We start from the raw sequence: 27769 nt of genomic DNA, 5'->3' as shown, positions 1-27769 counted from the left end.
CACTTTTGACCACTCTGCCGCCACTGCCACCCCCTACGCCTATCTTTGACAGTCAATCAGGAAATCAAAGTTTATGAACGATACCGTAAGAAGACCGCTGTTGGGACGCCTGGTGGACTTTATGAATTTGAAGTGCTTCTCTTCGGTTTGTGTTCTGCTCCAGCAACATTTCACCGACTAATGGACACGGGACTCTCAGGCCTCAGAAGGCAAACCTGCCAGGTGTACCTTGATGACGTGACTGTTTTCTCCCGTTGCGTTTGAGGAACACTTACAGAGACTGAAGATGGTCTTTGAAGCAATACGCTCAGCTGATCTAACTTTGAAACCTGAAAATTGCCATTTTGAAGAACTTCAATTCCTCGGTCACGTCGTTAGTCATCAAAGTGTCCGACCTGACCCTGATGAAATGATGCAGTCTCTAATTTCTCGACGCCATCTAATAAAAAGTTCATGTGCTGTTTTCTGGGCCTTTGCGCCTACTACGGGTGGTTTATTCCAGAATTCTTGCACATCACGGGGCCATTAACACATTTCACCAAAGATGTCCCCTTCATGTGGGGTGAAGAACAGCAACAAGCATTTCACGAGCTACGGCTACGACTGCATCTGCCTTCTGTGCTTGCGCACTTTGATAAAGACGCCCCGATGATTCTTCATAAAGATGATAGTAATGTTGGCCTTGGTGCAGTGCTCATTCAGTGGCGGGACAGCACGGAAAGAGTGATTGCTTACGTCAGCAGGACGCTATCAACAACGGGGGCTAACTACTGCACTACAGAAAAGGAATGCCTCGCGATGGTATGGGCCATCCTGAAATTTTGCCAATATTTGTACAGTCGCTGTTATGCCGTTGTCATTGGCCACCATGCACTTTGCTGGCTGCCCAATTTAAAAGATCCAGCTGGTTGGCTTGTGTGCTGGAGCCTTTGGCTCCAGGAGTTTGACTTCACCGTTGTGTACAAATCAGGGAAGCAACATGCCAATGCCGACTCCTTTTCTCAGTCTCCTGTTCAGACTGCAGTGCACAATGATGACGATGTGGCATTTGTAGGCATGGTAGATACCGTTGCCGTTGCACGCCAGCAACGCGAGAACGCAGAACTGGTTCCTCTTATTGAATACTTAGAGGGAAGAACAAGCAGTGTTCCGAGGTTATTTGCCTGAAGGCTGCCTTTGTTTTGCTTGCGCCACAATGTTCTCTATACAAAGAAATTTTCACCTAGTGGCAGCAGCCATCTACTAGTCATTCCCGCATCTCTTTGGGAGGAAGTCCTACATGCTTGTCACAACGAGCCGACCACTATTCACTTGGGCTACAACCACACATTGGAAAGAATTACGCTGAAGTACTACTGGCTGAGACTTGTACCAGTCGTGAAATGGTATGTTCAGACATGCCTGAATTGCCAGCGCCACAAAGCTCTACCCGTCAAGATAGCTAGACTGCTGCATTCTGTTCAGATACCGGAGGCGCCGTTTGCACAAATTGGCATGGACCTTTTAGGTCCCTTTCTAATGTCTGCTGCCAGCAATAGATAGATAATCATTGCCATTGATTATCGTACTTGATATGCCTAAACATGGGCTTTCCAAAGGGGAACAGCAGCCAAAGCAGCACGATTTTTCATCGAAGCCGTCGTCATAAGGCAAGGCGCGCCCGCAGCAGTCATAATAGACAGGTACTGTGTTCACAGCCGCACTTCTGGATGCCGTTTTGCAACTGAGTGTTACCACTCTCCGAAAGATAACGGCTTATCATGCCCAAGCCAATGGGCTGACAGAACGTTTGAATAAGATTGTGGCAGACATGATGAGTATGTACACCGACATGGACTACAAGAAATGGGACAAGATTTTACCTTATGTTTCATTTGCGTACTACATGGCTCACCAATAGACAGCATGTATGACACCTTTCAGCCTCGTTTACGGCCAGTAAGTTACAACAATGTTGGACGCAATGCTGCCACACGAGTGCGGTGATGATGAGACTGGAGCCGAGGAGTTTATGCACCATGCATAGGAAGCCAGGCAGCTTGCACGTTTGCGAATCCAAGAACAGGACTATGATGCGAGGTACTACAATCTTCGGCATAGACCTGTCACGTACGTCTGCGATCAAGTGTGGGTCTGGACTACTATTTGTCGGCGGGGGCTATCCCAGAAGTTCCTGTGTAGATACTTCAGACCGTACACAGTTCTGCGCTGCATCAATGATGGGAAGTATGAAGTTATTCCCGACAGGCCTTCCTGCTCCACACGCCTGCAGCATCTGCTCGAGGTTGTGCAAGTGCTTTGTATGAAGCCATACTTTTCCTACTGGCATGAACTTTGCACTTTCTCTGCACTGCCTTCGGACCTTGGCGCATCAGGACAATGCTTTCTTTTTTCAAAGGAGGGGCAAATGCCACATCATATATTGTCGCCGCAAGTACGTGGCAGGCCATCAAATGGACGCTGAAGTAGCGTGCAGGTGGGAAACAGAGATGACAATCGACATTGTGTTGACTGTTCATATGCCATTATCCGTACTGTACACCAGGTTTCTGGTCTCCTACGAGGACGTGACAATATACTATATTATATATTATAGCCTTGATTAGAAAGATTCTGTGTGCTAAACCAGCTGCTATACTTGAGCTGATACTTGATCTCATTCAATGGAAACCTGGGTCTCCTCTAATACAGATCCTCGAGCACAAGGAAGACTCTCATTTCGAAAAGTTAGTGGAGTTAAAACATGCTGCATGCTAGCACCTAGGTGTTCTGAACCCATTAAATATAATGAAACAGAAGAAAATGAAACAGGATGAATTGACACTATACTGCAATGAGAACAAGTTATTTTTAGAGCATTGTCTTGATTATAGAAATGGGACAGTTCATAAATTATGATGTGGCTTGGCTTTTCCTGCGTGTTGTGGTAGAGTGCAAGTTGTGTGGGTGCAGCCTCTGTTCAGTAGAAATGGGAGTATCATATGTTGGGCTGAATAAGGCAATAAATGTAACTGAAAGCTTGGGTTGATGGTGACTGTTTGCAGTAGGTATGGCTATGTGCAAGTAATTTTCCATCCGAGGGAGCTTAATCTAGCATTTTTCTCTCTTCAGGTATCGAAGAGTGGCGAGCGCAGGTTGGTCTTGATCGCTTTGTATTGCTGGGACACAGCATGGGTGGCTTCCTGGCTGCCTCGTATGCATTGCGCTTTCCTGAGCGTGTGGCCCACCTTGTACTTGCTGACCCATGGGGTTTCCCTGAGCGCAACACCCCTCGTCCAGCACTGCAGCTGCCAAGTTGGGTCCGTGTGGTCTCCACTTTGCTCAGCCCCTTCAACCCTTTGGCAGCTGTGCGGATTGCAGGGCCTTGGGGTTAGTTGGCACTTTCTGGACACTTCTAGTTCTTTCTTTCCTTACAAAAATTTTCACAGCATGCTGCGCATGCATCTGACCGTAGCATTGAAGTTGAGAAACATTTTGCAATGCCAAGGAAGCATATTCGAGCAATTCAGGTTGGGCACAAATGCACCTGTGCTGCAAATGACCACACTGTTCTTGCAGCTTGAGCCTTCTTCTTTGAAGTGTTGGCCCTTGTTTAGCTAGTGGTCACAACGCATGCCTGACTACTGCAGGTATACTTGTTTATGACCCACTCTGTTAACACAGGAATCCACCAAGGACTTCACACTCGGCTGTCGGGGAGAGCTAAATAGTCTTCTGGAAGGATATGCTGCCATGGAGAGGCCATTTATAAGTAAAAATTGTCCAGCAAACACACAAATCATCCTATGAAAGCTCCAGCACCTTTTCAAAATACACTGGATTGCCATTAACTCGACCTTGACGGGGCCGACGATTTGAATGATCTGGCGGGTCGAATTAAACAAGATGCATAAGGTTCATTCTACAGCAGCTGTCCCAACCGTGGTGCTCGAGAAAAATAATTTCCATAAAAAAATTGCAACAAAGTTACATGTATATAATCATTACTTGCGCAGTGTTTTCCCAAAATATTTTGAACGGAAAAAGTTTTTTGGCCATTTAAATTTCACGCAATGATGGAAAACCAGGTCCAGAAAACAAGTTTGCCAAAAAGAAATTGTTTTGCGTATTATTTCAAAATTTGTTTTTCGTTGTCTGAACATTGTGCTTTCATTATAAAACAGTTTCACTAAATAACTTCATGTTTTTTACTCCTTAGCAGCAAGGTGAAAAGGTGAAAATTGGTGTTCTTGCGAAATTTTTCACAAAAGACTGTCAGGGGAGAAAACCTGGAATTACTTTTATGAAACTTTTCCTAAAACGTACTATCTTCGAAAATTTTATTTTCGCCTATGTGCTGTGCACAGGCTGTAAATTAAAAGCCTGAATTTGGCAAAAATTCTATTTTGGCCTATGTTCATATGTTGGTAACACACTAAGGTGGTCCACAAAAAAATAAGCAAAAAATTGGATATCATCGAGAAGAATAACAACTCTTGCCATGGAAATTTTAATAGAAGTAATTAGCGTTTTCATAGAGAAAAAAAATTTTGAATTTGAAGCCCACCATTGCATTATTTTAGTACGCGCTTCGACTTCACCTGATAGCATGTTGGTGGGAAATACAAACCAGGGTGGTGCAGATGTTTTCAATTCACTGTCTCCTAAGTTCTGCTGAGGCAGACACTGCTACTAAAAGGATTGCTATTGCGTCACCAAAGAGGTCTGGCGAGTGTGTGTGGACCAGCCAAGTTTGAATTAGTTGGTGAAGGCCAATTTTAGGATCGAAATAACTAAAGGTTGAGCCCATAGAAATGCACGGGTGCTGGCGGGGACATTGGGATCAAATTAACTGGAGTTTAATTAACAGGAGTTTATCTCCAGTTGAGTGGGGCAGTGGCCATCACCAGAAAATGAAAATGGCAGATTACTTGCAATGCAAGGTTACAAGTTTGATTCCCACTTTCTGTGACCATATTGCTTCAGGGGCACATTAAAAGGACCCCGAAACGATTTTGATGATTGTGTACAAACGTACCGAGTCAGTAGGGTAGGTCCTTCTAAGCATTAGGAGACATATTTATGTGCTCCACGTAAACAATGTAATTTATTATAAGGTTTTCAAAATGTATACATCGCTGCCAATTGCAGCGAAGCCGCCCCCCCCGAGTTTTCAGCCGCCCCTTCCACCGCTACATAGCATGGTTGAGTGATGCCACTCGGGCGAGCAATCTAATTACCCACGCAACGTCATGAGGACTGTTAAAATCATGTCACTTCATTAAGTTTATATTTAATACTACATTTATGCATAATAATTTGCGTAACCTTAAAAATAAATACACAAGTGCAATAAATGTGAACATTTTTTCAAACCAATGGCCCACTTCTGTCTGAGAATGTCAATCATCTGCTGCAACTGTGGTGACAGCAGCCAATAAACGTGGAGCAGTTCTCAATGAAAATAGATGAAGCAATGTCTTGTATAGGGGCAGGAACATGAATGGTACCAATGCTGTACTGCGCTCATATTGCACTGCTGGTGCATGCAGGAAGTAAACTTCAGAGACTGCATGCTGTAGAAGATGCGAGCGCTGCGCATCAATGTCAACACCAAACTCCTTCATCAAAACTGCAGGTTGGTCAACAGAGCAATCAGTGGCAGTTTTGAAGGAAAGGCACTTTCAGTGGCAACTGTAGGCTCTGCATTTGTCAGAGAGCCAAGTTTTGTGTATTAATTTGCCTAGCATGGTACCATAAGACTATCCTGACAAGCCGAGACCAGGAAAAAAAAAAAACGCTGCGAAGGCAATTGGACATGCCTTACCACACGAGAGAAAACATCCATCAAAGAGCTGCCATCTTGAGTTAGACTTGAGTGTGTTGGTACCATCTCAGCCTTCCACTCGGGATGTGTGGGCTCGATTCCCGCTTGCATTCTTTTTTTCTTCCTTCTTTTTTAAATTCTAGAGTAAAGAAAACATTAGAAATATAGCCCATTTCATCACATTCATAAGTTCGTGGCAGCTCTAGCCTAGCTGTGGTAATGCTTGTTTTTACTGCTGATGGCTACAGATAAATCTTGCGAGTGTAATATAGAGGGAATCGTAACCATACAGCACTGGATACATTTATATGTTATCATGTTGTTATTAAACTTAAGTAACACCGGAAACAGCTGCTTTGTAGTTTGTACACTGCATATATGCTTGCAGCAATGTGGCGAACGCCCACGGAGGCATCTGTCTCTTTTCGCTTAATGTAGTGCAAGCCAGAAAACAATGCGTGTCGAGCTGCTACGTCCCCATTCGCTGTGTGAAGTTTGTCTTGAGAGTTCACTCCATGTGTATAGGAATTAGCTGTGGGAACACACTCGTACAAATCAACCGGAAGTAGACAACATTCCTGTCAACTGATGAAAGAAGTGGGGTTGTATCGATGGCAGCCCACAGTAAAGCTTGAGGGGGAACGCTGTGGTTTGAGAAGAGGGTAACGTTTAACAAGTCATGCCTTTCTTATATCGCACTGACAGGAAATTCTTGTGAGAAAGCATTGCTGAAGACATACCCTCTTTGTCTAAGCGTACAACAAAAACCGTTGCAGGTACCTTTTAAAGAGGTCCAGGAGGTCAGAATTCCCTGTTGCATTGTTGTTTGTGTGATCAAGGGTGAATATTGACTCGTACATTTGTCAATGTTAATGCTTGTTAAACTACTTTTTAATTGTCATTAAAGCCAACCCTTAAAATTTGTACTAAGCGCTAACCTGTACTTGTTTTCTTTTGTTTGCCAGGTCCTCGGCTAGTAGAAAAAATCAGGCCAGATATTGGAAAGAAGTACGGACATGTGGTGGATGATAATCAGACAGTTCCACAGTACATTTACCACTGCAATGCTCAAACACCTAGGTAAGGTTTTGTTGCCACTGCGTATTATTGGTTATATTGTCGGGACTTCCTTTACATTTTCATTATATTTCTCTTTTTGTCAAAAGAAAAGAACCTTTGTCATCTGAATTATAAACTTTGAGCACAGTACAGTTACGTTCTGTTTATTTGACCTTGATGGTAGTGTGGGAATCGATTCATTATCTAGTGTATTGAATTGAAAGAAAAGGCAAAAAGATGCCATAATGTTTGATCCAATGGTTTGCCCGATTGATATACAATAATTACCAGCTTTCTGCACTAAACACTCAAAACGCATGATGAAGCAGGCCCTGTGCATTGCACCGATGTATTTAAAGGGAAAGTAACGGCAAACATTATGTCAACGGGAAATGTAAAATTCAATTCCAGAAACCGCGAAGGGCATGTGTGGTGCCAAGGAAACTCTTCCTTTAAGAGAAAATCGCATTTGAAGGGTCTGCATTTTCTAGCACAATTCAAGTTTCCTGCCCACGAGCAAGGAGTTGTGATGTTGCATACACCATTACCGCACTACTGTCGTCGGGGGGTAAAATGGCACCCGACCGCCGGCACTAGAGCTTTTCTTTTTCAGTTTGTATTTTTTATTTGCGTAAAATGGAAAAGCACAGCCGAAAACTGAGTGAAGATACAGCCAATGGCATCCCAAGACATCACATTGGACGCAGAATTTTCTCCTACTAGTTGAAATTTTGCTTGTCACCTGTAAGATTGGCCCGCCTGTTGCCACATAGTTGCATAACAGCGTTGCGGCGACTAGTGCACCCACCTGTATCACAGTTCTCTGTTGCTACTTGTTCTCCCACGTGACACCAAGAAATGAATGGTAAAATCAGCCTTCGCTTCGTCTCATATGACACTAGTATAAAGCATCCGAGATCACGTGCGCCATAGTCTCGGTGGCAATGTAGTCACAAAAGAGCTTTGATTCCTAGCTGTCAGATGGTGCCACATCATTTACTGCTGGCGGCATGAAGTGCATTTTTACTGACTATGATGGCACAGCTAAACTAGATCTGGCATCCTCTGGGTAAAACGTTGGCCTTGCAGCATGCGTGAGAAGTTTTTACAAGTGTGTGATTGTATTCATTCCGACAACAACGAAAGTTTATCGCTACTTTCTTTTTCTCGATGTCGCGCCCATGTACTATATCGTTATCCCACGAGACGTGGCAGTACAACAGGGTCCGTCTATCACGTTGTTCGTTAGTTGAATATCTTTTGCATGTGGTTGCCTCTTTATTACGAGTTTCGCAAACCAGGAGAACAAGTGCACTTTATTTTGGTCTTGTCAACACAACAAACGGCACTGTCTTGGGTCGGTTACTAGCTGGCCTTTTGCATTAAAAAAGAAAAAGAAAAAATCGGTGTCAGCTCACGGTTTCCATTTTACTGAAAGACGGTGGCAAACAGTGGTGGTGACATTTGCTGCATTACACTGCCTCACTTATTGCAGGTGATTTGAATTGCGGTAAAAGAATGTGCCCTTTTAGTAGTTATTTTCTCTGCTGCTATGTTGCTTCTTGGCACAAAACAAACGCTGTGAGCTCTCTGGAAGGGTATTTAGCAGTCTGCATTGACTTATTATTTGCCTTTAGTGTGTCTTTAAAACCTGTGATAGTTTGGCTGCATGGTGTCTAAGTGTGCTTTCAGTCTAAGTGTTAAGGGTGCACTGGTGCATGCCAGTTCCAGTGATCGTACATAAATTAGCAAGAAAAGCACTTTTGAGTGCGTTTGTGCTTTAGAATTTAGATAGTGTCAGATCTTACTAGTTTCTTTTTTAAAGACTTGTGCTGACCAAAATAATTTTCAGTACAAGTCTGAGAACATCTTGCGATAAAACTGGACACCAAAAATAGCGTTGTTTTACCTGGTTTTAATATGCTCCAGCTATGAAAATATGTACATGCAACACGCTTATTTGGCCACAAGTTGCATTTCCACATAGTAGTGTCCTTAGCTGATTGGTCTCACATTTCGAGAAATAAGACAGCTTTCTATTAGTACTGTCATGGTTGTTCTGATCATTATTCCAATGGTGCATGCGCTAGTCTCTTTTCTTGAAGTTTTAATTTAAAACATTGCATTGAGACAAAAAACAAAACAAGCTGGCAAGCCTAGTCTCTTGGCTGTGTGGATTTGTGTGTGGATTTTTTTCTTTGTGATCATCCCTTAAAAGTTGTGCTGACCAGCCCTTTCGCTGCTTACTGATCATGCAGTGGAGAATCGGCCTTCAAGGCTATGATGACGCAGTATGGCTGGGCTCGATACCCTATGATTAGCCGCATTGGAGAGCTCCATCAAGGTGTGCCTATGACATTCATCTATGGCTCAAGGTCAGTGACACTTCAAGGCATTGCACTAGTAGTAGTTTCTGTGTGGATTGGCATGCTCAAAAGTACAAGGGGATTTTTGTAAATTGTACAAGGCTTGAACAAGAATGCATATTTGTATACATGTATGTACTTAAAGCGTGAACATTTGAACAACTTTTAAGTTAAACCTTAATAGCAAGGAACTTCAATATAATGAAATTCTTGATATAATGAAGTGTTAAATTTTTTATAACTTCTTGTCCATAGAACACCATGTATTTAGTACCTCAGTATGTATAACAAAGTGTGCTTATACACAATTTCATTGTAACGAAATTTCACTACCACTGATAAGGACTAGCGAGACAATAAATTGAAATTTATGCGGATGCAGTGGTTAAATGGTTGAATTACTAGCAGCTGCTTGGGAATGTGAAACTCTCAGGCTCTCAAACTGCCTGCCCTGCAAACAAGAGCTACCAACCGCTGAAGCAGAGCAGCATCATGTTCCATGCGAAGTCCCAAGTGCGATAAGATCCTATTGCTCCTTGCGCTCTGTATTTTTTGGGTGTGAGTGAAAGTGTGTGAGGGTGAGCCGAGAAGGATGGGGCTTGATGAGTGCCTTCTTCCCATGCGAGCAAGGGGAAAGGTTGGGGGTGGGGGCGAGCTCGCAGTAATGCAATTGTGCGTGCTTTGCGTTATCTCTTTATGGGCCTCGTCTTAAGATTGAAGCCTGCCAGTGTGCAAAGTGAACACATTTTCCAGAAAAAAATCCTGTTGCAATGAAGGGAGTGGGGGGCACATTGGCCCACATCTCCTTTTCTAGTGTGGTTGTAGCTGCGTATAGCTTAGCGCATACACGGCCCGCGCTCCCTGTTTTAGAAATAATCTGCCGCATGGGCAAACAGCGAGCTTGCCAAGATGGCGTGGCATCGTGTGCACTGTCTTCCTGTGCATTTAATACTCGAGGTTGCGTAATCGAGTTTCGGAGATGTGTTGAAGCGAGAAGCAAATGAAACAATCCTAGTGTGGGCGACACTTTCAGCTGCCGAGGTGAAGTGGACATGAAAGCGTGTCTGGCTTTGCTTCGTACCACTGATGTGAAGATATCATCGACATTGCATGAAACCGTGTCTTTTGTCGCTGACTCACAAATTCAACAAAATGAATTTTTTCTCATTCAAATTTGCTTTTTCCGATAGCCCGATGGTTTGGAAAATTAATCAGTGACTATACTTATTTGCATAAAAGGTCAATTATCAATACAACAAGCAAATTGCCGATTTTACCAAATTCGTTATATCAAGGTTTAACTGTATCTCATTTGTTTTCCTTGCAAGCTGCTTATGTGCAAGAGATGTAACATATTTTATTGCTTGTTACAGTTAGGGCACTGATTTATGAGACAAGACGTGGCACCTAGGTTTGTGCAAGTATCAATTTTTTGGTTCTAAGTGAAAGTAGAAGCAAGGAGTAATTAATGTTAAATAATTGCAAAGTGAATAGTTTGAATAGTTGTAGGATTTGCATAAGACCTTCACACCAAGTGCCAGACATTGACAAATCTAAATAGAAAAGGTTCTTTACTTGGGAAGGAGGGGAAACAGTTTCATCTCTTGAATCAGTTTATTTTCTTATTGCTGTTGTTCACATATTTTTGTGCATAAATTCAATATTTTTTTATGATGCCAGCAGCACAGAAAATCCGTGCATAATTTTGGCTTAGCATTGTGCTTCAGTCTACTTGAAATAGACCGAAGGCCATGATTATTATGCATTTGTATGTCGTAGCGATGCTGCGATGTGCGACCTTGACAGGGCAGTGCCAGCAGTTTAGGATGTGTTGTGCAAATTCAGCTCGGTGCTTTCCGTCTACAGGCGAGCTTCACCTGTTCCGTCCAGTAAGCACCAGGTTAAATTGGTAGGCATATTTGCTGTAATTGTCAGCTGGTCATACGTGGACCCAAACGAACGTTTCTGCAGCCCTTAGTCTGGCCCGTGCTTGGTGTGGGGCTGATCACAGATGAACAATTAAACTCCCCGTGACAGTTTGTCATCTGCTGTCTGACTTGGTCTTTCAAAGGCCTAAGCAATGCTACCTCACCAATTGTTGGCGACCAAAGTTAGTGTTTGGTGCCGCATTGACGCTGATCTACAGTTAAACCTTGATATAATGAACTTCAGTATAGCGAAATTCTCGATGTAACGAATAATTTAACTTTTTATAACTTCTTGTTCATGGAACACCATGCATTTAGAACCTAAATATAACGAAGTCTGTTTATACAAAATTTCAATATAATTAAATTTCACTACTGTCACGAAGGAATACCAAGACAATAAATGAAAACTTCCATGGATGCAGATGGTCAATTGGTTGAATTACAAGTGGCTGCTTCGTACCTCTCAAACTGAGCGACCGCTGAAGCGGAACACTGTCATGTTCCGTATATAGTCTAAGTATGGTAAGATTCTATCGCATTCCTCATGCTGTGTGTGGTGAGGGTGAGCCGAGGAGGAGGGCGGCATGATGAGCACATCTTCCTGCGTGAGCAAGGGGAAAGGGGGAGGAGAGAAGAAGGAGCCACACGTGAGGGTGAGCCGCAAAGGAGGGTGGCATGATGAGTACGTCTTATTGCATGAGCAAGGGGAAAAGGGGGAGAAGAGCGAGTTCGCTGTAACATGATCAAGCAAACGAAGGGAGGGGTACAGGAGCAAGTGGGGAGCAGGTTGGCGCGTGTCTCCTTTTGTAGAGCCGCTGGGACTGCACATGGCTGTCAGCGCATACACAGCCCGCTTGCCCTGTTGTAGAGGTAATCTGCTGCATGCGCAAAGAGCGGGTGTGCTGAGATAGTGTGCCATCATGTGCGCTGTCTTCCTGCACGTTAAGTACTAGAGGTTGCATAATCTCGAGGTTCGGAGACGCGTTGAAGCAAGAGGTAGCCAAGTATTCGCTCCCCACTGCCGCCGCTTTTCATGATAGCATCGCCCCACTGAGGGCGACACGATTAGCCGATATATAATGACATTTCGATATAATAAGGTAACATGCTGATTTTATCAACGTTATATTAAGGTTAACTACATTTGAAAATATAGAATAGCGACACAAACCTAGTTGCACAAAAAGTGATACAGTCGAACCCACTTACAATGATACCAGTTCTAACAATATATCGGTTATAATAACGAGAGCCTGCTGCACTGTCTACTTTTGTATGTTTTCCATCATGAAATAACCCGCTTACTACAATGCCCCGATGCCGCATTATGGGTTATAACGATGAAGTATGGCGGCTGGGTGTCCGCGCCGAAAGGTAGTAAAATCCAGAATCCTTGAAAAGAAAAAAACAAAACGAGAAATTCGAGCTGCTGTACGATGGGCCGCTGTTCTGATAGCCGCCACGTGCTCATTTTCCAGCCATCTTCGTGCGCCTCTCTCCCGTCGCCCTTCCAGCTTTCCGAACATGAATGGGCTGCACCCATAGCTAGCTCTACGCCGCCCCACCCTCCAAAACGCGAATGGACCACGCCCACTGCGCTGCTCGCAGTTTGCTCGCATGAAGCTCACTGGCTCCTCATTCAGCGCAGTTCTGCAAACAGCTGAAGCGCTCGTCTCAGGCTCATTTGACCAGCAGTTGGTTTGACTCGCCGCCGAAAGGGAAGACGGCTGATCCGCCCGCTGATCATCGGCAATGCACGACATTGCCAGTGAAAAGAAAGCGCACGGCTATAGATTTGGAAACTAAGTGCTTCTAACCGATGAGACGATCGGCGCGAACATGCTTGCATCAGATAGCGACGGTGACGATGGCATCGGTGACGCGGTAGGGCAAGTTGCCTCAACGTTGTACTCACAGGAGGCCCGGCAAATGATTCAGTCCTTTCTGGGCTTCATTTTCATGAGGAACTGGAGGGACTTCCGCTGCACTATGTGGAGCAGCTGCATGCCTTGGAGAAGGATGTCGGCAAGCTTTGCGTAAAGCATGCAAGGCTGATGGATATAGGGTTTTCTCGTGCAAGCCAGTGACAAGTTCATGGCGAGATGCTTGTGGCGATATCGCCTCAGCGTTTCTTGTGGATTTCTCAAGCTGACAGGCTGCGGCGGCAGCCTTTTCCAATACTTAAAAGGCCCCTTTTGGTGCCACTAAAGCGATGCCTCGGTGGAGCTCGCATATTGCTTGCCACCCGTGGCCCTTCTGTGCAGTTGTTATAGCAGTGCCATTCTTTAACGCTGACAGCCGCTGCTTGTTAAATGCGATCGGAGCGCCCAGGAAGCAGTTAAAAGAGTGAACACAACCAGCACTCGAGTGGAGGAAGGTGTTGGGCAGGGACACTGGCCTTCCCGCCATAGTTTTCTCACACCAGCTCTGCCATCCCCCTATTTCAATTTTTTCATGCAACCCGGTTATAACAATTATCGGTTATAACAATGGAATTTTTGTGGCACTTGAATATTGTTATGAGTGGGTTCGACTGTATACAGTTGTCTGGCCTCTGAAGATGTCTATTGGATAAAGGTGCAGTTCACAACTAAGGGTGCATCAGGTGTACTGTGGGGCATTTTCAATGTTCTCGTACACATTACCTGACATTGTTAAGGAGTAATATGCCACAGCTGTTAACACAGTGGTCAAAGGAGACTGAAGGCCTTAAACTGCAGATTGTCATGCGTCTGGGGACTATAGTCGTTTAGTTACGAAAGCTACGAATTAGCCAGCAACTAAAACAGCCTGCCAATATAGCTTGTCTTGTGTGGCGGAAGATGGCATAAGCTATAATGCTATTTTTTTCTTCGTTAGTTTACACTTTAATATACACACTTTCCTGTTTTGTACTCTTAGATCTTGGGTTGACAAACAGCCTGGTATTCGTGTTCAGCGACTTAGGCAAGAGAGTGAAGTGGATGTTGAGGCAAGTATCATAAGAGTTTTTGGCCATGCTTTCTTGTGCACACATTTTAGGAATGCTAGTTAGACATCATGTGCATGTGTCATCGCATTATTTGTGCTGTGCAGTGCTGTACATCTTTGTTTTGTCAAAGCACTCACGAACGCCCATGCATTGCACTCCTTTACAGCGCATGGCACTTCCACACATCTGAACACGGTCATCTCTTTTGCAGTGATCAGTAGCTCAAAATTGTAGGCTAACAGACTGTGATCTTCTCTAATTACTCAAATTAATGCCTAGACCATTTAACATGGTCTAGGCCGCTATTTTCAGATGTGGCAGTTTTGTCTATGTGTGGGAGGTCTCATGAAGGCAGAAAACATACAGTGCCGCTTATGTGACATGGCATGGGCTGTTCTCACTGGCAAAATCTTGGGACAAGAGGGGTGGGGCTGAGAACGCATAAGTTTTGTTTGAGTTCCTCACCTGTGACTGCTGCACTTCATTACGATAGTGCTATACACTACTGCAAATATGAGAGATCAAAAGTAGTTATATCTAATAGTTATAGTTAAAAAGGATATTTAAAGATATGGCTGCTTCGTTGGAGCTGTTGCTTAATTCTTTTTTGTGTGATCCATTTGTCAGTAAAAACAATGTAAAAGAAAACACTGAAAAACACTGTTATAGGTGTCCTGACCTTTGTATTTGCTTGTATTATTTTGTTTGTACCCTTGCAGATCATTGATGGTGCTGGCCATCACATCTTTGCTGACAAACCTGATCAATTCAATGAAATTGTGTCGAAGATCTGTCGTGGAGCAGATGCAGCTGAGAAGACAAATCGTGCCTTGGCTGAGGAGAAGGAAAGGGAAGAGCGGGAGCAGAGAAAAATGATGCATCGGCTTGCTCTCTGAAAGGCTTGCTATAAAATGCTATTATGCTTCATTTAGCTTTAGAACCACATTACCTTCATTAGCTGTGTTTAAAATTATTGCGATCAGCATTCACTTGAGTGAGGAATTAAATGCCAAATGCGGCAGATCGTAGTGGAAAACATTTTTCTACATTCTAGTATAGCAAACCTAGACTTATACCACCACTTCATTATTTTATTGTTTCTTTGTGCAAAAATTGCTCACAAACCACTGTGCATGGTTAGAGGTGCATAAAAGAATGGTCAGAAGATAGGCATGTGTACGAGTCTGAAGGAAGTTTCTGCTAAAGGATGATTGTAACTGTGGGTGTTAAATGGCCATGTGCAAAAGCAAGTTTGCACTCAAATGACAATTTTCTTATCGCACAACAGTATGAAAGTCACTGCTTGGCCTATATTGCAGTCTGAACTATTTAGTTCTAAGTATGAAGCTTTTGAGAATGGCTATGCTTGAGAGATAGATAGAGATTGTATTTTCGTAAACGGCCTTAACAGTCGTGTGCGGTGCGTGTGTATTTTGGCCCTTTTCTGAAACTTGCTTGTGAACTTCAAGCACCTTCTCCTTCGGGTCACTGTTGTGCACTTGTATCTTTTCCTTCCATTGTTCACCAAGTTGCTGCTACGAGTGTTCTGCCATGAAGTTAATCTGCAATTAGGAATGTGTGGTTGATCTGGAGAACCAACTTGAGTCATTTGAGTTAAGTCTAAATCTGCCATTTGGAAAGAAAAATAATGTTGGACCGTAGTGAAAGCTGTCATGGCAGCATATTTTGGAAACAGTATAACTTACACTGAGTCTGCTTCTTTGCGATTAAAAAAGTGTCAAGATCATTTCACATATGACTGCTCTTACTGTTGAAGTGAGCCTCATAGTGTCATAAAATGCAGCCAGCATTCCAAAGCAACAAAGTTCTGCATTAATGTTTACTGAGAATGCTAAAACAATGCAAGGTTCTTTGAAGTGAAAGTGACATGATTCTATCTTGAACTTCTGGCTTTAATCCCTGCCTTCATGCAGTCATTTGTGTGAAGGTGCAGGCCAGTGTGCAGCAAGTGCTAAACTTGAGTCCACTTCACATTGACATATAGAAAGTGGATTCTGTGGTGAAGCAGAAATGCCTAATTGAGATCAACCAATGGACATTAGTTTGTCATCTGCTTTTATGACGCTATGATTTGCAGTCCTTAAGGCTAACTGAGGCTGTTAGGGGTTGAGCACACTACCACCCTATGTCATTCACCTGCTAAGTTTAACAAAATGCAGATATTTTGTCATAGATTTTTCTTCCCAAATCTAACACAGTCAGCCTCTGTAGCAGAGGTTGTAGTGACTGAATTAGTTAAATGAAATTACTTGAATTAAAACAAATCGAGTACTTCAAGGAGCAGACTTATTTTTGCCTGTATATGGCGACTAGCCCCATGACCTCTTTTTATAGCCATTCTTATGATGAATATAAATTTTTAGGTAACTTGAAAACATCACATAAAGATCACTTCATTGGTCGGGTAAAACATTGATTTAGAGTCTACACAAAATGGATTATTTTTTATGTGCAACTGAAATTTTTGCTATGGGTGGCTGAGGATTATGAACAAATTTTTTGTTAATAGTCTTTTGTTATTGTTTTTGAGATTTTACTGTTTTCGCTTAGAGAGCTGGTCTCTGTTTGTGGGAATTCCTCGAGATGCTTAATCGTGTTCCTCTTGAAGGAGATGCACTGTTTCTTCAGAAAAGTGACCCCATGCAAGCTGTGTAAGCCATATTTGTTTCATGTTAGTACACTTCTCAGCCAAATATTTTTGAATTGTTAGATACTTCAAACCCTAAAACTAACCCTTGAAGAGAACTAAGCCTAGAAGGTCAGAAACCCCCAACTTGCTTAGTGAGTTGCAGCATAAAAAATGTTCCTGTGATATCTTGAGTTGAATAGGAAATTTAGTGAGGTCAGGTAAAATGTAACCTTGTGCCCAGTGAAGTGCGCAAATTCTGCTGATGTATTCTTGTACAGAGTGTATGTTAGCAAAAGACCAGTTGCGGCATTCATATTAATTTGACTGCTGGTTCCTATATCCCTTGTCTCACCAAAGTTTTGTGAGTGGGGAAGGCTGCAGTGATTTCTTTATGCAGTGTCATAAGTGTGTTTGTGCGGCTCAATTGAACAAGTTTAAAAGATAAAATCTAAATTAATGTACTTTAGTCATTAAATGGAAACTAGCCTTTTGGCACTGTATGTACACTTGTATGTGCCAACATAACGCCTCAGAATTCCAAGCACTGTAAAGGCACACTAACGGCAAACATTTAGTTGACACGGACAGAAACCTTGCAGTGCTTGTTTTGTGCCGGCTTAGTTCTTTTGTTCCACAGAAACTTGCAACTAAGGGGCTGCATTCCTCTAGCACTGTGCAAATCGCTCGCCACAAGTGAGGCGACGTGACAATGCATATGTCATCGCTGCCCTTTACTGCTGTCAGTGGGTAAAATGGCACCCAAGAGCTGGCACTATGGCTTTTTGCATAAAACACAGAAGCACGGCCAGAAACCACCCAGAAACATGACATGGACATGGCATTTTCCGCTATTTGCAGTTAGTATGAGCTTCGTGAGCCAGCAAAACCAGCAGAGCACAATGTGATACTGAAAATACCAAAATGTGAAAGTTCAGGCAGTGCAGAGTTGAACAAAAATGACACCTTCAGAATACCTGCATCATTTTCAAGGGTAACATAAATGAGTTTTTTCTACGAATTAAATAGAAGTAGACAAGTAGTAATTTCTTCTGTATTATATCCAATGATTTTTTTTATTATTAATGTTTGAGCCCTAGTGACACAATTATAATGAGGCATTACGACATCATTGGCCTGTTAAACGTCGATATAAAGAAGTATTTAACTTTTCGCAACCTCGTGTCGATAGAATCCATGTATTTAGAACCTCAATGTAACGAAGTATGCATGCAATTTCAATATAACGAAATTTCACTGCCGCCGCAAAGGAATGCCGAGACAATAAATGGAAACTTCCGCAGATGCAGATGGTCAAATCATTGGTTTACAAGCGGCTACTTGCAAACGCACAAATCACTCGCCGCGTGACACGAGTGGCTGCCGAAGTGGAGCCCCATTATGCTCCGTACAAAGTCCAAGTGCGATAAGATCCTGTTGTGCCCCGCGCTCTGTTTGGTTTTGGTGCGAGTGAAAGTGTGCGAAGGTGAGACGAGAAAGATGGTGGCTTCAGGAGTGCCGCCTTCCCGTGCGAGCAAACGTAAAAAAGAAGAGGAGGGGAGCTAGTTGGCGGTAACTCGATCAAGGGTGCGTAAGGGGCAGCGTAAGTTGGCGCGCGCCTCAGCAGTGGCTGCTGCACATGGCTGTAAGCATGGCTGAGCGCATACGCAGCCGCGCACTCTGCTTTAGAGGTAATCAGCGTGTGCAAAGAGTGGGCGTGCCGAGATGGCATGACATCATGTAAGAGGTCTTCACATGCGTTTAGTATTAGAGGTTGTGTAATCTCGAGTTTCGGTCACCCATTGCTGCGAGAGGCAGACGAAGCACTTGCTCCCCCCTACCGGCGCTTTTCACAATACCGTGAAAACCTCGTTAAACCGTAGTTGGCCGGAGCTCGGAAAAAGTATGTACTAAACGGTAGTACTGTTTAACCGAAATAGCATGAGCTCGCCCACTTACCTGTCGAAAGCGGAACTCAGAGAGAGTGCGATGAAAGGGGAAAAAAACATGCAGTATTTATTCACTTCGCACGACAAAATTGTTATTTTCGTTTGATGCCACGGCGGCCTAGCACAACGACAGTGGCCTCAAACTTACTGAAGCTGTGTGCCAGCTTTTCAGCCAGCCCCCTCTTCTTGGCAAACGCTCGCATGGCAGATTCCTCGTTGGCATTACGTATTCTCTGTGCACGCGCGCAGCAGTGCTGCAGAAGTCCCGGGGCACCTTTTTCATTGCCGGGTGCCGGAGTTCGGAATACTTTTCGTTTGGAATAGTTACGTTATTGCGCCCGGTCTCGTCGCGATGATTACATTCATGAGGCTGATGTAACGCGCAGCTGCTGCCACTGTCGGGCCTGAATCGCCCGTGCTGTCGCTTTCCGTGTCGTCCTTATCACTGTCGCTAGTTGACGCTTCGGCAACAACAGAGGCAATGATGGCGAAAAGTCGAACCTCGTAGCCGACATCTCTTCACGGTCGCAGCAGCGCTGTCGAGCAACTTCGCATTCCAAATGCCACACACTGTAGTCAACAGCAGATCCCTGTCGCATGCCAGTGCCGACTTCATGTCACGTTCGATAGCACGAACGATGTCCAATTTTTCTTCTATGCTGAGCACCCGGCGTCTTTTTTATCCGAGCTTCGGCATGACATGAGTCCTCGCTTGCACGACGCCACAATGCTCACTGGCACGGAGCCGAAATGATGTTGATGTTGATGTGGCTTAACACGCAAACACACAGGGCGCTTGGAGGCCGTTGTTCTGATCTCTGAGGCTTGTTGTTCTGCCGGGCCACCCGTTGGAGACGACGCACCGCCGTGTTTGCACGACGAAAAGTGGAAACGCTATGTTTTAACCGATGCGTACATAATAAGCTGGTACAGTTTATGCGGATACAAAACACATTATGTTCAATGGCCGCTGAGTCAGGGATTTGACCTTACTACTTTTAAAATGAAACTACTGTTTAAGCGGGTACGGTTTAACGAGGTTTTACTGTAGCATCATACCAGTGGGCGACGCTATCAGCCACGGTGGTGGAGTGCACGCAAAAACGTGGCTGGCTTTGCTTAATTCGTACCGCCAATGTGAAGATATCGTAGAAGTGGCATGAAACCATATCATTCATCGCAGACTCCCAAATTCATCAAAATGAATTATTTTCTCATTCAAATTAGCTTTTTTCGATTGCCCGATAATTCGAATAACTCTTTGACCCCTTTTTGTTGAAGAAAAATCGTTTGGCGACTACTTGTTCGCATAAAAGGTGGAATTTCAATACAATGAAATTTCGATATAATGAAGCAAATTGCCGATTTTATCAACTTCGTCATATCGTGGTTTAACTGTACTAGTATCTCCTAGTAGAGTCTCGATTCGTGTTCACCATCTACATCAATTTATCGTTTACTAAAGCTCTGTTCCCGATAATATTTGATCAAGCAGTATTGTGTCACTTTAGCTCGGCTTAACGTTTGCCTTTGGTGTCCTTAAGGAAAATGATGACGTGAGAAGCATGTTGTATCTATCCTAAGACCTATGATGGGGCGAGCAGACGCTGGCAGTGAGCATGCGATAAGAGGAGGTTGAGTGTTATCGCAGTTTTAGTTTCGTTCTTTCCTCCAGTTCCCGCATCCCCTGGCAAAACATGGCTGCCCACACCTAGAAGCACTGTAAATTACAGTTTAATGAAAGGAGTTCATTTCCACCGTGATGTCATGGAGATAAGCAAACATAATTTTCTGGCATCTCTATACGAGTTTTCGTTGAGTTGGACAGTGATTTTAGTGTTGTCATTTACTATAGTGTTTACACCCACCCCCATTTGAAGCTTGTTTATCATCTCATCACCCTGGAACATAAGGGTTTGTTTGATGGTCTACTGGTGGATATTTTGTGAGGCAAAGTGTGTTGCAATTCGGGTTATATAGCCGCATCAATGCTGCTTTCAGTTTTGCAGGTGAACCTATTGTACGCATGTACTCGGGCCACTATTAGCTTTTCACTTGGATGACCTGTCTGAGTGTTGATGATATTCTATGCGCACAGCAATTCATTTGGTATAGCTTCTTTCAAGGTTGATATGTAGGAGCGCATAAGAAATTTATTCATTCCATGTTGTTGCTATAGGGAAAAAGGCTTAGGTATTCAAGTCTTCCTTTAGCACAAAAGCAGATGTCCTAAAATGGCCATGCTGAAAATATAACAGTAGGTGCATCTATGCAGAAAATGTCTGTTTTTAAACAACTGTTATTGATGTTCTTTTAATGCTATCTTCTAGCATCTTCTATCACTGGGTTGATACAATACTGGTACCTCAATAATGTTTTCAGATATGACTCACTCAGCGAACTTTGCCTCTTTAGATGTGCCCTCTGTAGTGGTATGACTATAGAAAGACTACTACAAGACTGAAGGCAAGTAGGTTGTGCAAGGTTTGGGCATTATAAGGTTTGATGTGTTCCTTATTGAAAATGGCATGACATGTACGGGTTACTGTCTTGTTGTATTTTTTTTCCCACCTTGTTTTCAATCCCTGTTACGTTTTGTTAAAGTGCTTGTAATACTTCTATAAATGTTGTGTGGACCTTTCACAGTTTCCTCGTTAAGTGTATTGTACTTGTTTGGATGCTCAGCTCCTTGCTATAGTATAAAGTATATCGTAATGGGGAAGCCTTATAAACTCTGCTTCTTTGTTGCTACGCTTGTGAGACTAGAACGTAAAGGTTTTGTCATGAAGATGGTTGTTACATTTTAAGTTGGGACTACTGTTTGCACATACTCTAAATAGAGAGCAAAGGTTTCGTGTTATTAGTGTGGTCTCCATCTTTTAGTCACTAAAAGTGTGGAAATATAGGCAATAAGCTTCATTTTAAATTTTAGAAGGGCTTGCGATGTACCAACAGTTCTATATGCACGTATTGAAGCTTTAAAAAAAAAAAAAAAGGCGGGAGGAAAAGTAATATTGCTGTAGTTTTTCTACGATTGCAAGGATAAAAAATATACAGCATTGGAGGGGAGCTGTGTTATGTCCCTCATGCACTGTACAGGCTACAACTGCACGGACCCTATCGAATCGTAAAAAGTAGCATGGATTTAGGGCTGCCAGTTCAACAGGGCAGAATACACCTCCTTCATAGCTAAAAAGCCCTTCACCCCTCCCCCCTTCTTTTTTTTAGTTCCTTGAAGTATTAGCCATAAGCTTCCTTTCTTTTGCTTCTGAAGTTACCTTTTCTAAGAAAATGTCATGTGCGATGTCATCACAAAAGTAAAGATTACCAGGCAAGTTATGCTTGGAGTCATGGTTATATTTTCAAAGGGACACTAAAGGAAAATAGCAAGTCAAGCTAGATTGAAAGATTAGGCTTTTATAATAACGAATTCGTCCTTTGTAATGAAAACAACTTTTGTAAGGGAGAAATTTACAAAAATAGAAAAGCAGGGTAATGCCACCTATTGTGGACTATGGTACCTCTCACTTGTGATGTCAGCACTGGCTGATTCACATTGTGTTGCTGCTATGTTCCACCGTATACTGTATAAGCTCCTTGGTCCCACCACTGTGAGCTGCATCCTTTAATTTTTTACGACTGCCAATTCACCAGCGCCACCTAGCCCGCTCCGCGGCCACTAAGCACAGCCGCAGAGCATGGGCAGCTTCAGTGACTCGTGCAAGTAAAACACCGGAGTTTCTAACGTCATAGAGGGAGGTCGTGTGGAAATTACGTCAACTCGTTCGTCTTGGCATGGGCAATTCAAATTCAGAAGCAGCAGCGACATTGGCAGACATTGTCAGCTCCTCAGGTTGAAAAATGTGTGTGTGTAAGTCCAGTATTTGCGTATCTTCAGGATCGCCAGTCAGCCTCTAGAGTCTGTGAAGGAGTACATTTACCTAGGTCAATTGCTTGTAGGGGACCCTGATCATGAGAAGGAAATTTACAGAAGAATAAAAATGGGTTGGAGTGCATACGGCAGACATTGCCAGATCCTGACTGGAAGCTTACCATTATCATTGAAAAGGAAGGTGTACAATCGGTGCATTTTACCGGTGCTGACATATGGGGCAAAAACTTGACTGACAAAGAAGCTAGAGAACTAGTTAAGGACCGTGCAAAGAGTGATGGAACAAAGAATGCTAGGCATAACATTAAGAGACAGAAATGCAGTGGTTTGGATCAGAGAACAAATGGCTATAGCTGATATTCTAACTGACATTAAGACAAAAAAAAAATGGAACTGGGCAGGTCATGTAATGGGTAGGTTAGGTAAACGGTGGACTATTAGGGTTACAGAATCTGTGCCAAGAGGAGGGAGGTGCAGTCAAGGATGGCACAAGTGTAGGTGGGGCGATGAAATTAGGAAATTTGTGGGCGCTAGTTTGAATAAGTTGGCGCAGGGCAGGGGTAATTGGAGGTCGCAGGGAGAGGCCTTCGTCCTGCAGTGGACATAATAGGCTGCTGCTGCTGCTGCTGCTGATGATGATGGATAGTCATGCACACCCCAAAAAGATTGCTATGTGTATCGGAGTACTGTCAACAAAAACAAAGTGTGGGTGGAGCGAGTTTAAGAGTTTCTGGTCAATAAATGTTAAACACTGCATTTATTATTGTAAGATTAGTCCAATCAAATTCTGCTAGGTAAAGTTAGTTATTTCTATACTCAATATTTTTGTGAAAGTGTGTCGCACTGCTGTGTAGTTGTGGTATGTAGCCTCGTAGTGATATTTTAGTTTTAGATGTTTTGTTTTCTCTTATGTTTGTATAGCTTTTTCCTTTTACTAGTTACCTTTAGAAAGCCACTACAATTCTTTGTAGCAAAATTTGTGCTTGTTATCGTAAACTCTCAGTGCATGCTCTCATATAGGTCTTGAGTGTGCCAAGCATGTCTCAGCAAGGCCCTGTGAAGTGCATGTAACTAAGTGGTTCTGCTGATAATCATAGCATCTGCACTTTCAAGGTCGTTCTTCACAGCCTAGCAGAACTTATTGTTGCCCATCTCTATTACATTTAAACCTTAATGGGATGAAACAATTTTATTCCTTCCAAAATAACAATCTTGGTTTCCACCAAAGAGCCACAAAGCTGTTTGATCTCTTTGCGTAGAGGACATTTGATTGGGCAGAATAATGCATTGCTGCCTTGAATTTCGTTCGGTTGAGCTATAAGTGACGCAACAGTTAAAGCTGTTTGTGTGGTGTGAAAATGTTGAAAATAAAATTTAAGCGTGCATGTCAGTTTAGTGTTGCACAAACAACTTGTTTTAGTAAATTGATGTTTAATTTTCTCTTTGTCTAGTTTGGCATGTGCCTTGGTGGAATAACTTAAGAGTGATGTGAATAACAGAAAGAAATGCTGGCATTTTTGCAGCAAAAGATGAATTTTGGCCCAGTTGTTCACATATTGGAATGTGTGAACAGGTGGAGTAGAAATCTGTTCTGTCCACTGCTTTTGATAGTGTCCTGTCTGTTGTGCTTTATCACTGTTCCAATTCTTACAAGTAGCTAGGAATCGAGGGGCACCAAACTACAGGTAGTTGTCTGTATGTATAGAAATAGGGTTTCGCTTTGAACTAGTGACAGTATTTTATTGTCATTGTGGTGCTGTGCTGAATTATCACAAATACTTGGAAGGGACCTGACTTCCTCATTCTTATCATTCATTGAAGGGATAATTATCTACAAGGTTTGTAATTCTAATATAAATGTTAAAGTTTACGTAGCATGGCATCAGGCACCTTTGTATGTTCTGCATGCCTGTGTGTGCAGAAGTGTAAGAAAGCTGAAAAGAGAGTAATAGGCTTGTATTAAGGTGCATATGCACTGATTAATTAGTTATCTTAGTCCAAAACATCAGCTGAATGACTGGTAGGTTAATTAATTACACAGACCTACTTTACAAGGAAAAAGACGGGGGTACGTGCAGTCCTATAGAACTGGGACCATAAGTCGTTTACCATATTTACAAGGTAGATGTACTGTGTCTAGGTCTGCTGTACATATTTCAGTCAGTTGTACATCGGGCAGTAAGACCACTGTTTGTATGTATATAGGAATTATACATTCTTTTTTGGTGCTAAGTTTGTTATCTTTATGGATATCTTGTATCGTATCGAAAACTGAGTGGTTCTTGAAACCTTGTACTTCACTTGGAATGAAGAGTTTTATTTTCAACTGTTGTTGTAAAGACTTCGTGGGCATTACATTTTCATGTGGCATTATTCTTGCTGAAGTGGAATGCCTATCCTTGCTCTGTATTTTAATAAAGATGTTATTGTGACCTTGCTTATTGTTTTATAGGCCATAAATGACAGCTTGGGTGTTTGAAAAACCTATAGCACGTCGACATCACTACCAGACATATGTGGAACAGCCAGTGCTTAGTTCAAGTGGGCTTGTCACTAACGGCCATGTCGCAAAAAAAGGAGCAAGGGTTAAAACATGGTAGTCTGGAATGACAAAACCACTTGTGTACATGTATGAAAAACTGTCCAGAAGCAAAGGAGCGCCTCTTGTAGACTGGCAAGCAGTAGCACAATAAATTCTGATTTCCGGTGACTGCCTGTGTTATGTCGACTGGCAATAGAAAATTTCCAGGAAGACGATTAACAGAGTGGCAAATAACAAGGGAAGCTTCATATATGTGGAAGAAAGATGGTCGCAGTGCATCCAATTGCAGGAAAGTTGCATTCAGTGGCTTTCTTGGCATAATAGAGTGTTATGTTCCTAGCATTGCCTGGTCTCGGTTCCACAATTGAGGGGTTGGACTAATCATCCGAACTAAAATTACCAAAAAATTAACTAACCACATGAATAACAAACTTTATCGAAGCAAATTATATTGGCCTTCATGGAAATGTAACCGCCGCTTCCGCGAATTAAACCACAGCCTTGCATCCAGCAGCATTATGCCTTTGCCGATTAGCCATCAGTTGTGTGGCCCTGTTAATATAATGGAAGATGGCGCACACCGACTGAAACTAGCACATAGTGACGTAGATCTGAGGTTTCCTTTGCTGGACACCTTGAAGGTGCATGCTGACCTTTGTTGCATAGGGTCCCGGACGAAAGTGCGTAGTCCCCAGGTGTGCTTGTGTACAGAGCTTGGCAAACCATACCTTGTAATTTTGCTTGATCTGATCATTGTTAAGCGTTTGCCCACGGAAATGTATGTACCTTTTGTCCTCCGCCAGAAAAGTATTTGTGAAGTGGGATGGTGAAAACTTCACCATCTCACTTGTGTTGGCCACAGGTGCAGTCTAGGGAATTTTAGCTTTCAGAAAGTTGTGGGGGACGCGGCTTTCGGATCTCGAAAAATGGCCAAAAAAGCCGATTTTTTTCAAAAACGCATTTTCAGTTTCTATAACTCTTTTTCTGTCTTATTCCGAAATATCTTCACCGAAAACCACTTCGAAGTGCTCTAAACAATTGTATCAGCCAAAGTGGCGGAAAATTTCATGTAAACCGCGAAAAGAAAGAAACGGTGTTTTTCAAGCCACAGTATCTTCGGAACGGCGCAAGCGAGCGTCGCTATCTTGGTCTCGTCAGAAAGCGCATTTCTCCGGCTTATAGCTATATCCTCCACACAGAAACAAGTCCTCAAAAAAGCAAATCATTGAACGTCGTTCCAAAGTCGCCGATTGGCCGCGCCCGCCACTCGACTCCAGCGCGCTTCGCCATTGGTCCGGCGCTCGCTTCATAGGGCCGTTGTCTGTTCGGCCCTTGGCACCTCGCGAGCTCTCGACGATTGCCAAAACAGGTGTTATGCCTACGTAGGCATCACCGGGCACCCTGATGGCCTACCCTCTCTAAAATATCAAATTTAGTCTTGATTTCACACACACTCACGCACCCACGCATACTTTTTCTCGTGTCAGGCTGCAGAAGATCCTTTTGACAATGTTACAGTGTGGTAAGGTTCACACGAGTTGTGCCAGGGTGGAGATATTTCTAAACTCTTGCGTGCGGTCGTATGTTTTTACGTCTCCGATGTCTACCCAGAATGACGCGGTCAAATGACGCTTTTGTTAATAATACCAGTAAGGCAGCATTTGACGCGCTTTGGCAGTATTTGCACGAGTTGGGTTTCCAGCCGAAATTCAGGCGGATCAAGGGTCAGTATTCACCAGCGCACTGACTTCCACATTCTTGTAAATGTGCGGGCTAAAGTTAATACACAGTTCCGTCTATCACCCTCAGTCAAACAGTGTAGAGAGGTGGCATGCAGTGCTTAAGCGAGTTTTGCGTGCGCTCTGTTACGAGCACAAGGAGGACTGGGAGAACTGTCTGCTGGCAACTTTGTTTGCTTTGCGAACGGTTCCACATGAGGCTACAGGGTTCTCGCCAGCAGAACTAGTGTATGGCAGGACACTCCGTTCTCCACTGAGAATGTTAAGAGAGATGTGGGAGGAAAGAGGAGAGAGTCCAACAGTGGTTGCATACGTGCTAAATCTGCTGGAACGGCCAAGTGCAACCCAAGAGCTAGTCGAAAAGAACATGGGAGTGGCGCAAAAGAACGCCAAATTCTATTACGACAAGGATAGTACGTTTTACGCCGGAGACCAGGTAATGATCCTCAAACCTTCAAGAAAGAACAAGCTTGAAGTTCACTGGGACGGGCCCGTTAAAGTGTTGCACAAACTTTCAGATACTAACTATGCTCCGAAAATGCCCGGTCGCAGGAAGGAGGTGAGGATATATCACTGCAATTTGATGAAGCCGTATGTAGAGCGGAACGGATTCAACTATACCATCAAAGTACAGGATAGCACTAGTACCAAGTTTAAGGAGTGTAAGGCGACCTCCAACTCTGAAATCGGCCTAGAAGAAGTAGTAAAACATTCGGTCAGCTCGCACGCTCTAAGACCCGAGCAGCTAGATGAGCTAAAAGGGGTGTTAGGGGAATATCTCGACAGATTCAGCGATCGGCCAGGTAGAACCGAATAACGCATGAAATAGAGCTGACATCAACCCAAGCCGTGAGATCAATGCCTTGC

General features: G+C 43.3%; 1 protein-coding gene across 2 annotated transcripts in view; it reads left to right on the top strand.

The window, feature by feature from the left end:
• The window catches only part of LOC142590643 ((Lyso)-N-acylphosphatidylethanolamine lipase-like), a 44249-nt gene extending 19191 nt beyond the window's left edge, over positions 1-25058 (top strand). For both annotated transcript variants that reach the window (XM_075703023.1, XM_075703013.1), the window contains exons 4-8: positions 3112-3369; positions 6772-6886; positions 9124-9240; positions 14064-14133; positions 14853-25058. In XM_075703023.1, coding sequence (XP_075559138.1) covers positions 3112-3369; positions 6772-6886; positions 9124-9240; positions 14064-14133; positions 14853-15029 — 737 coding nt within the window. In that variant the 3' untranslated portion in view covers positions 15030-25058. The remainder of the gene's footprint in view (positions 1-3111; positions 3370-6771; positions 6887-9123; positions 9241-14063; positions 14134-14852) is intronic.
• The last annotated feature ends 2711 nt before the right edge of the window (positions 25059-27769 follow it).

The sequence above is a fragment of the Dermacentor variabilis genome, chromosome 1, assembly GCF_050947875.1.
Source record: "Dermacentor variabilis isolate Ectoservices chromosome 1, ASM5094787v1, whole genome shotgun sequence".
Taxonomy (NCBI): domain Eukaryota; kingdom Metazoa; phylum Arthropoda; class Arachnida; order Ixodida; family Ixodidae; genus Dermacentor; species Dermacentor variabilis.
The sequence above is the reverse complement of the archived record's forward strand: the minus strand, read 5'-3'. Positions and strand labels throughout refer to the sequence as shown.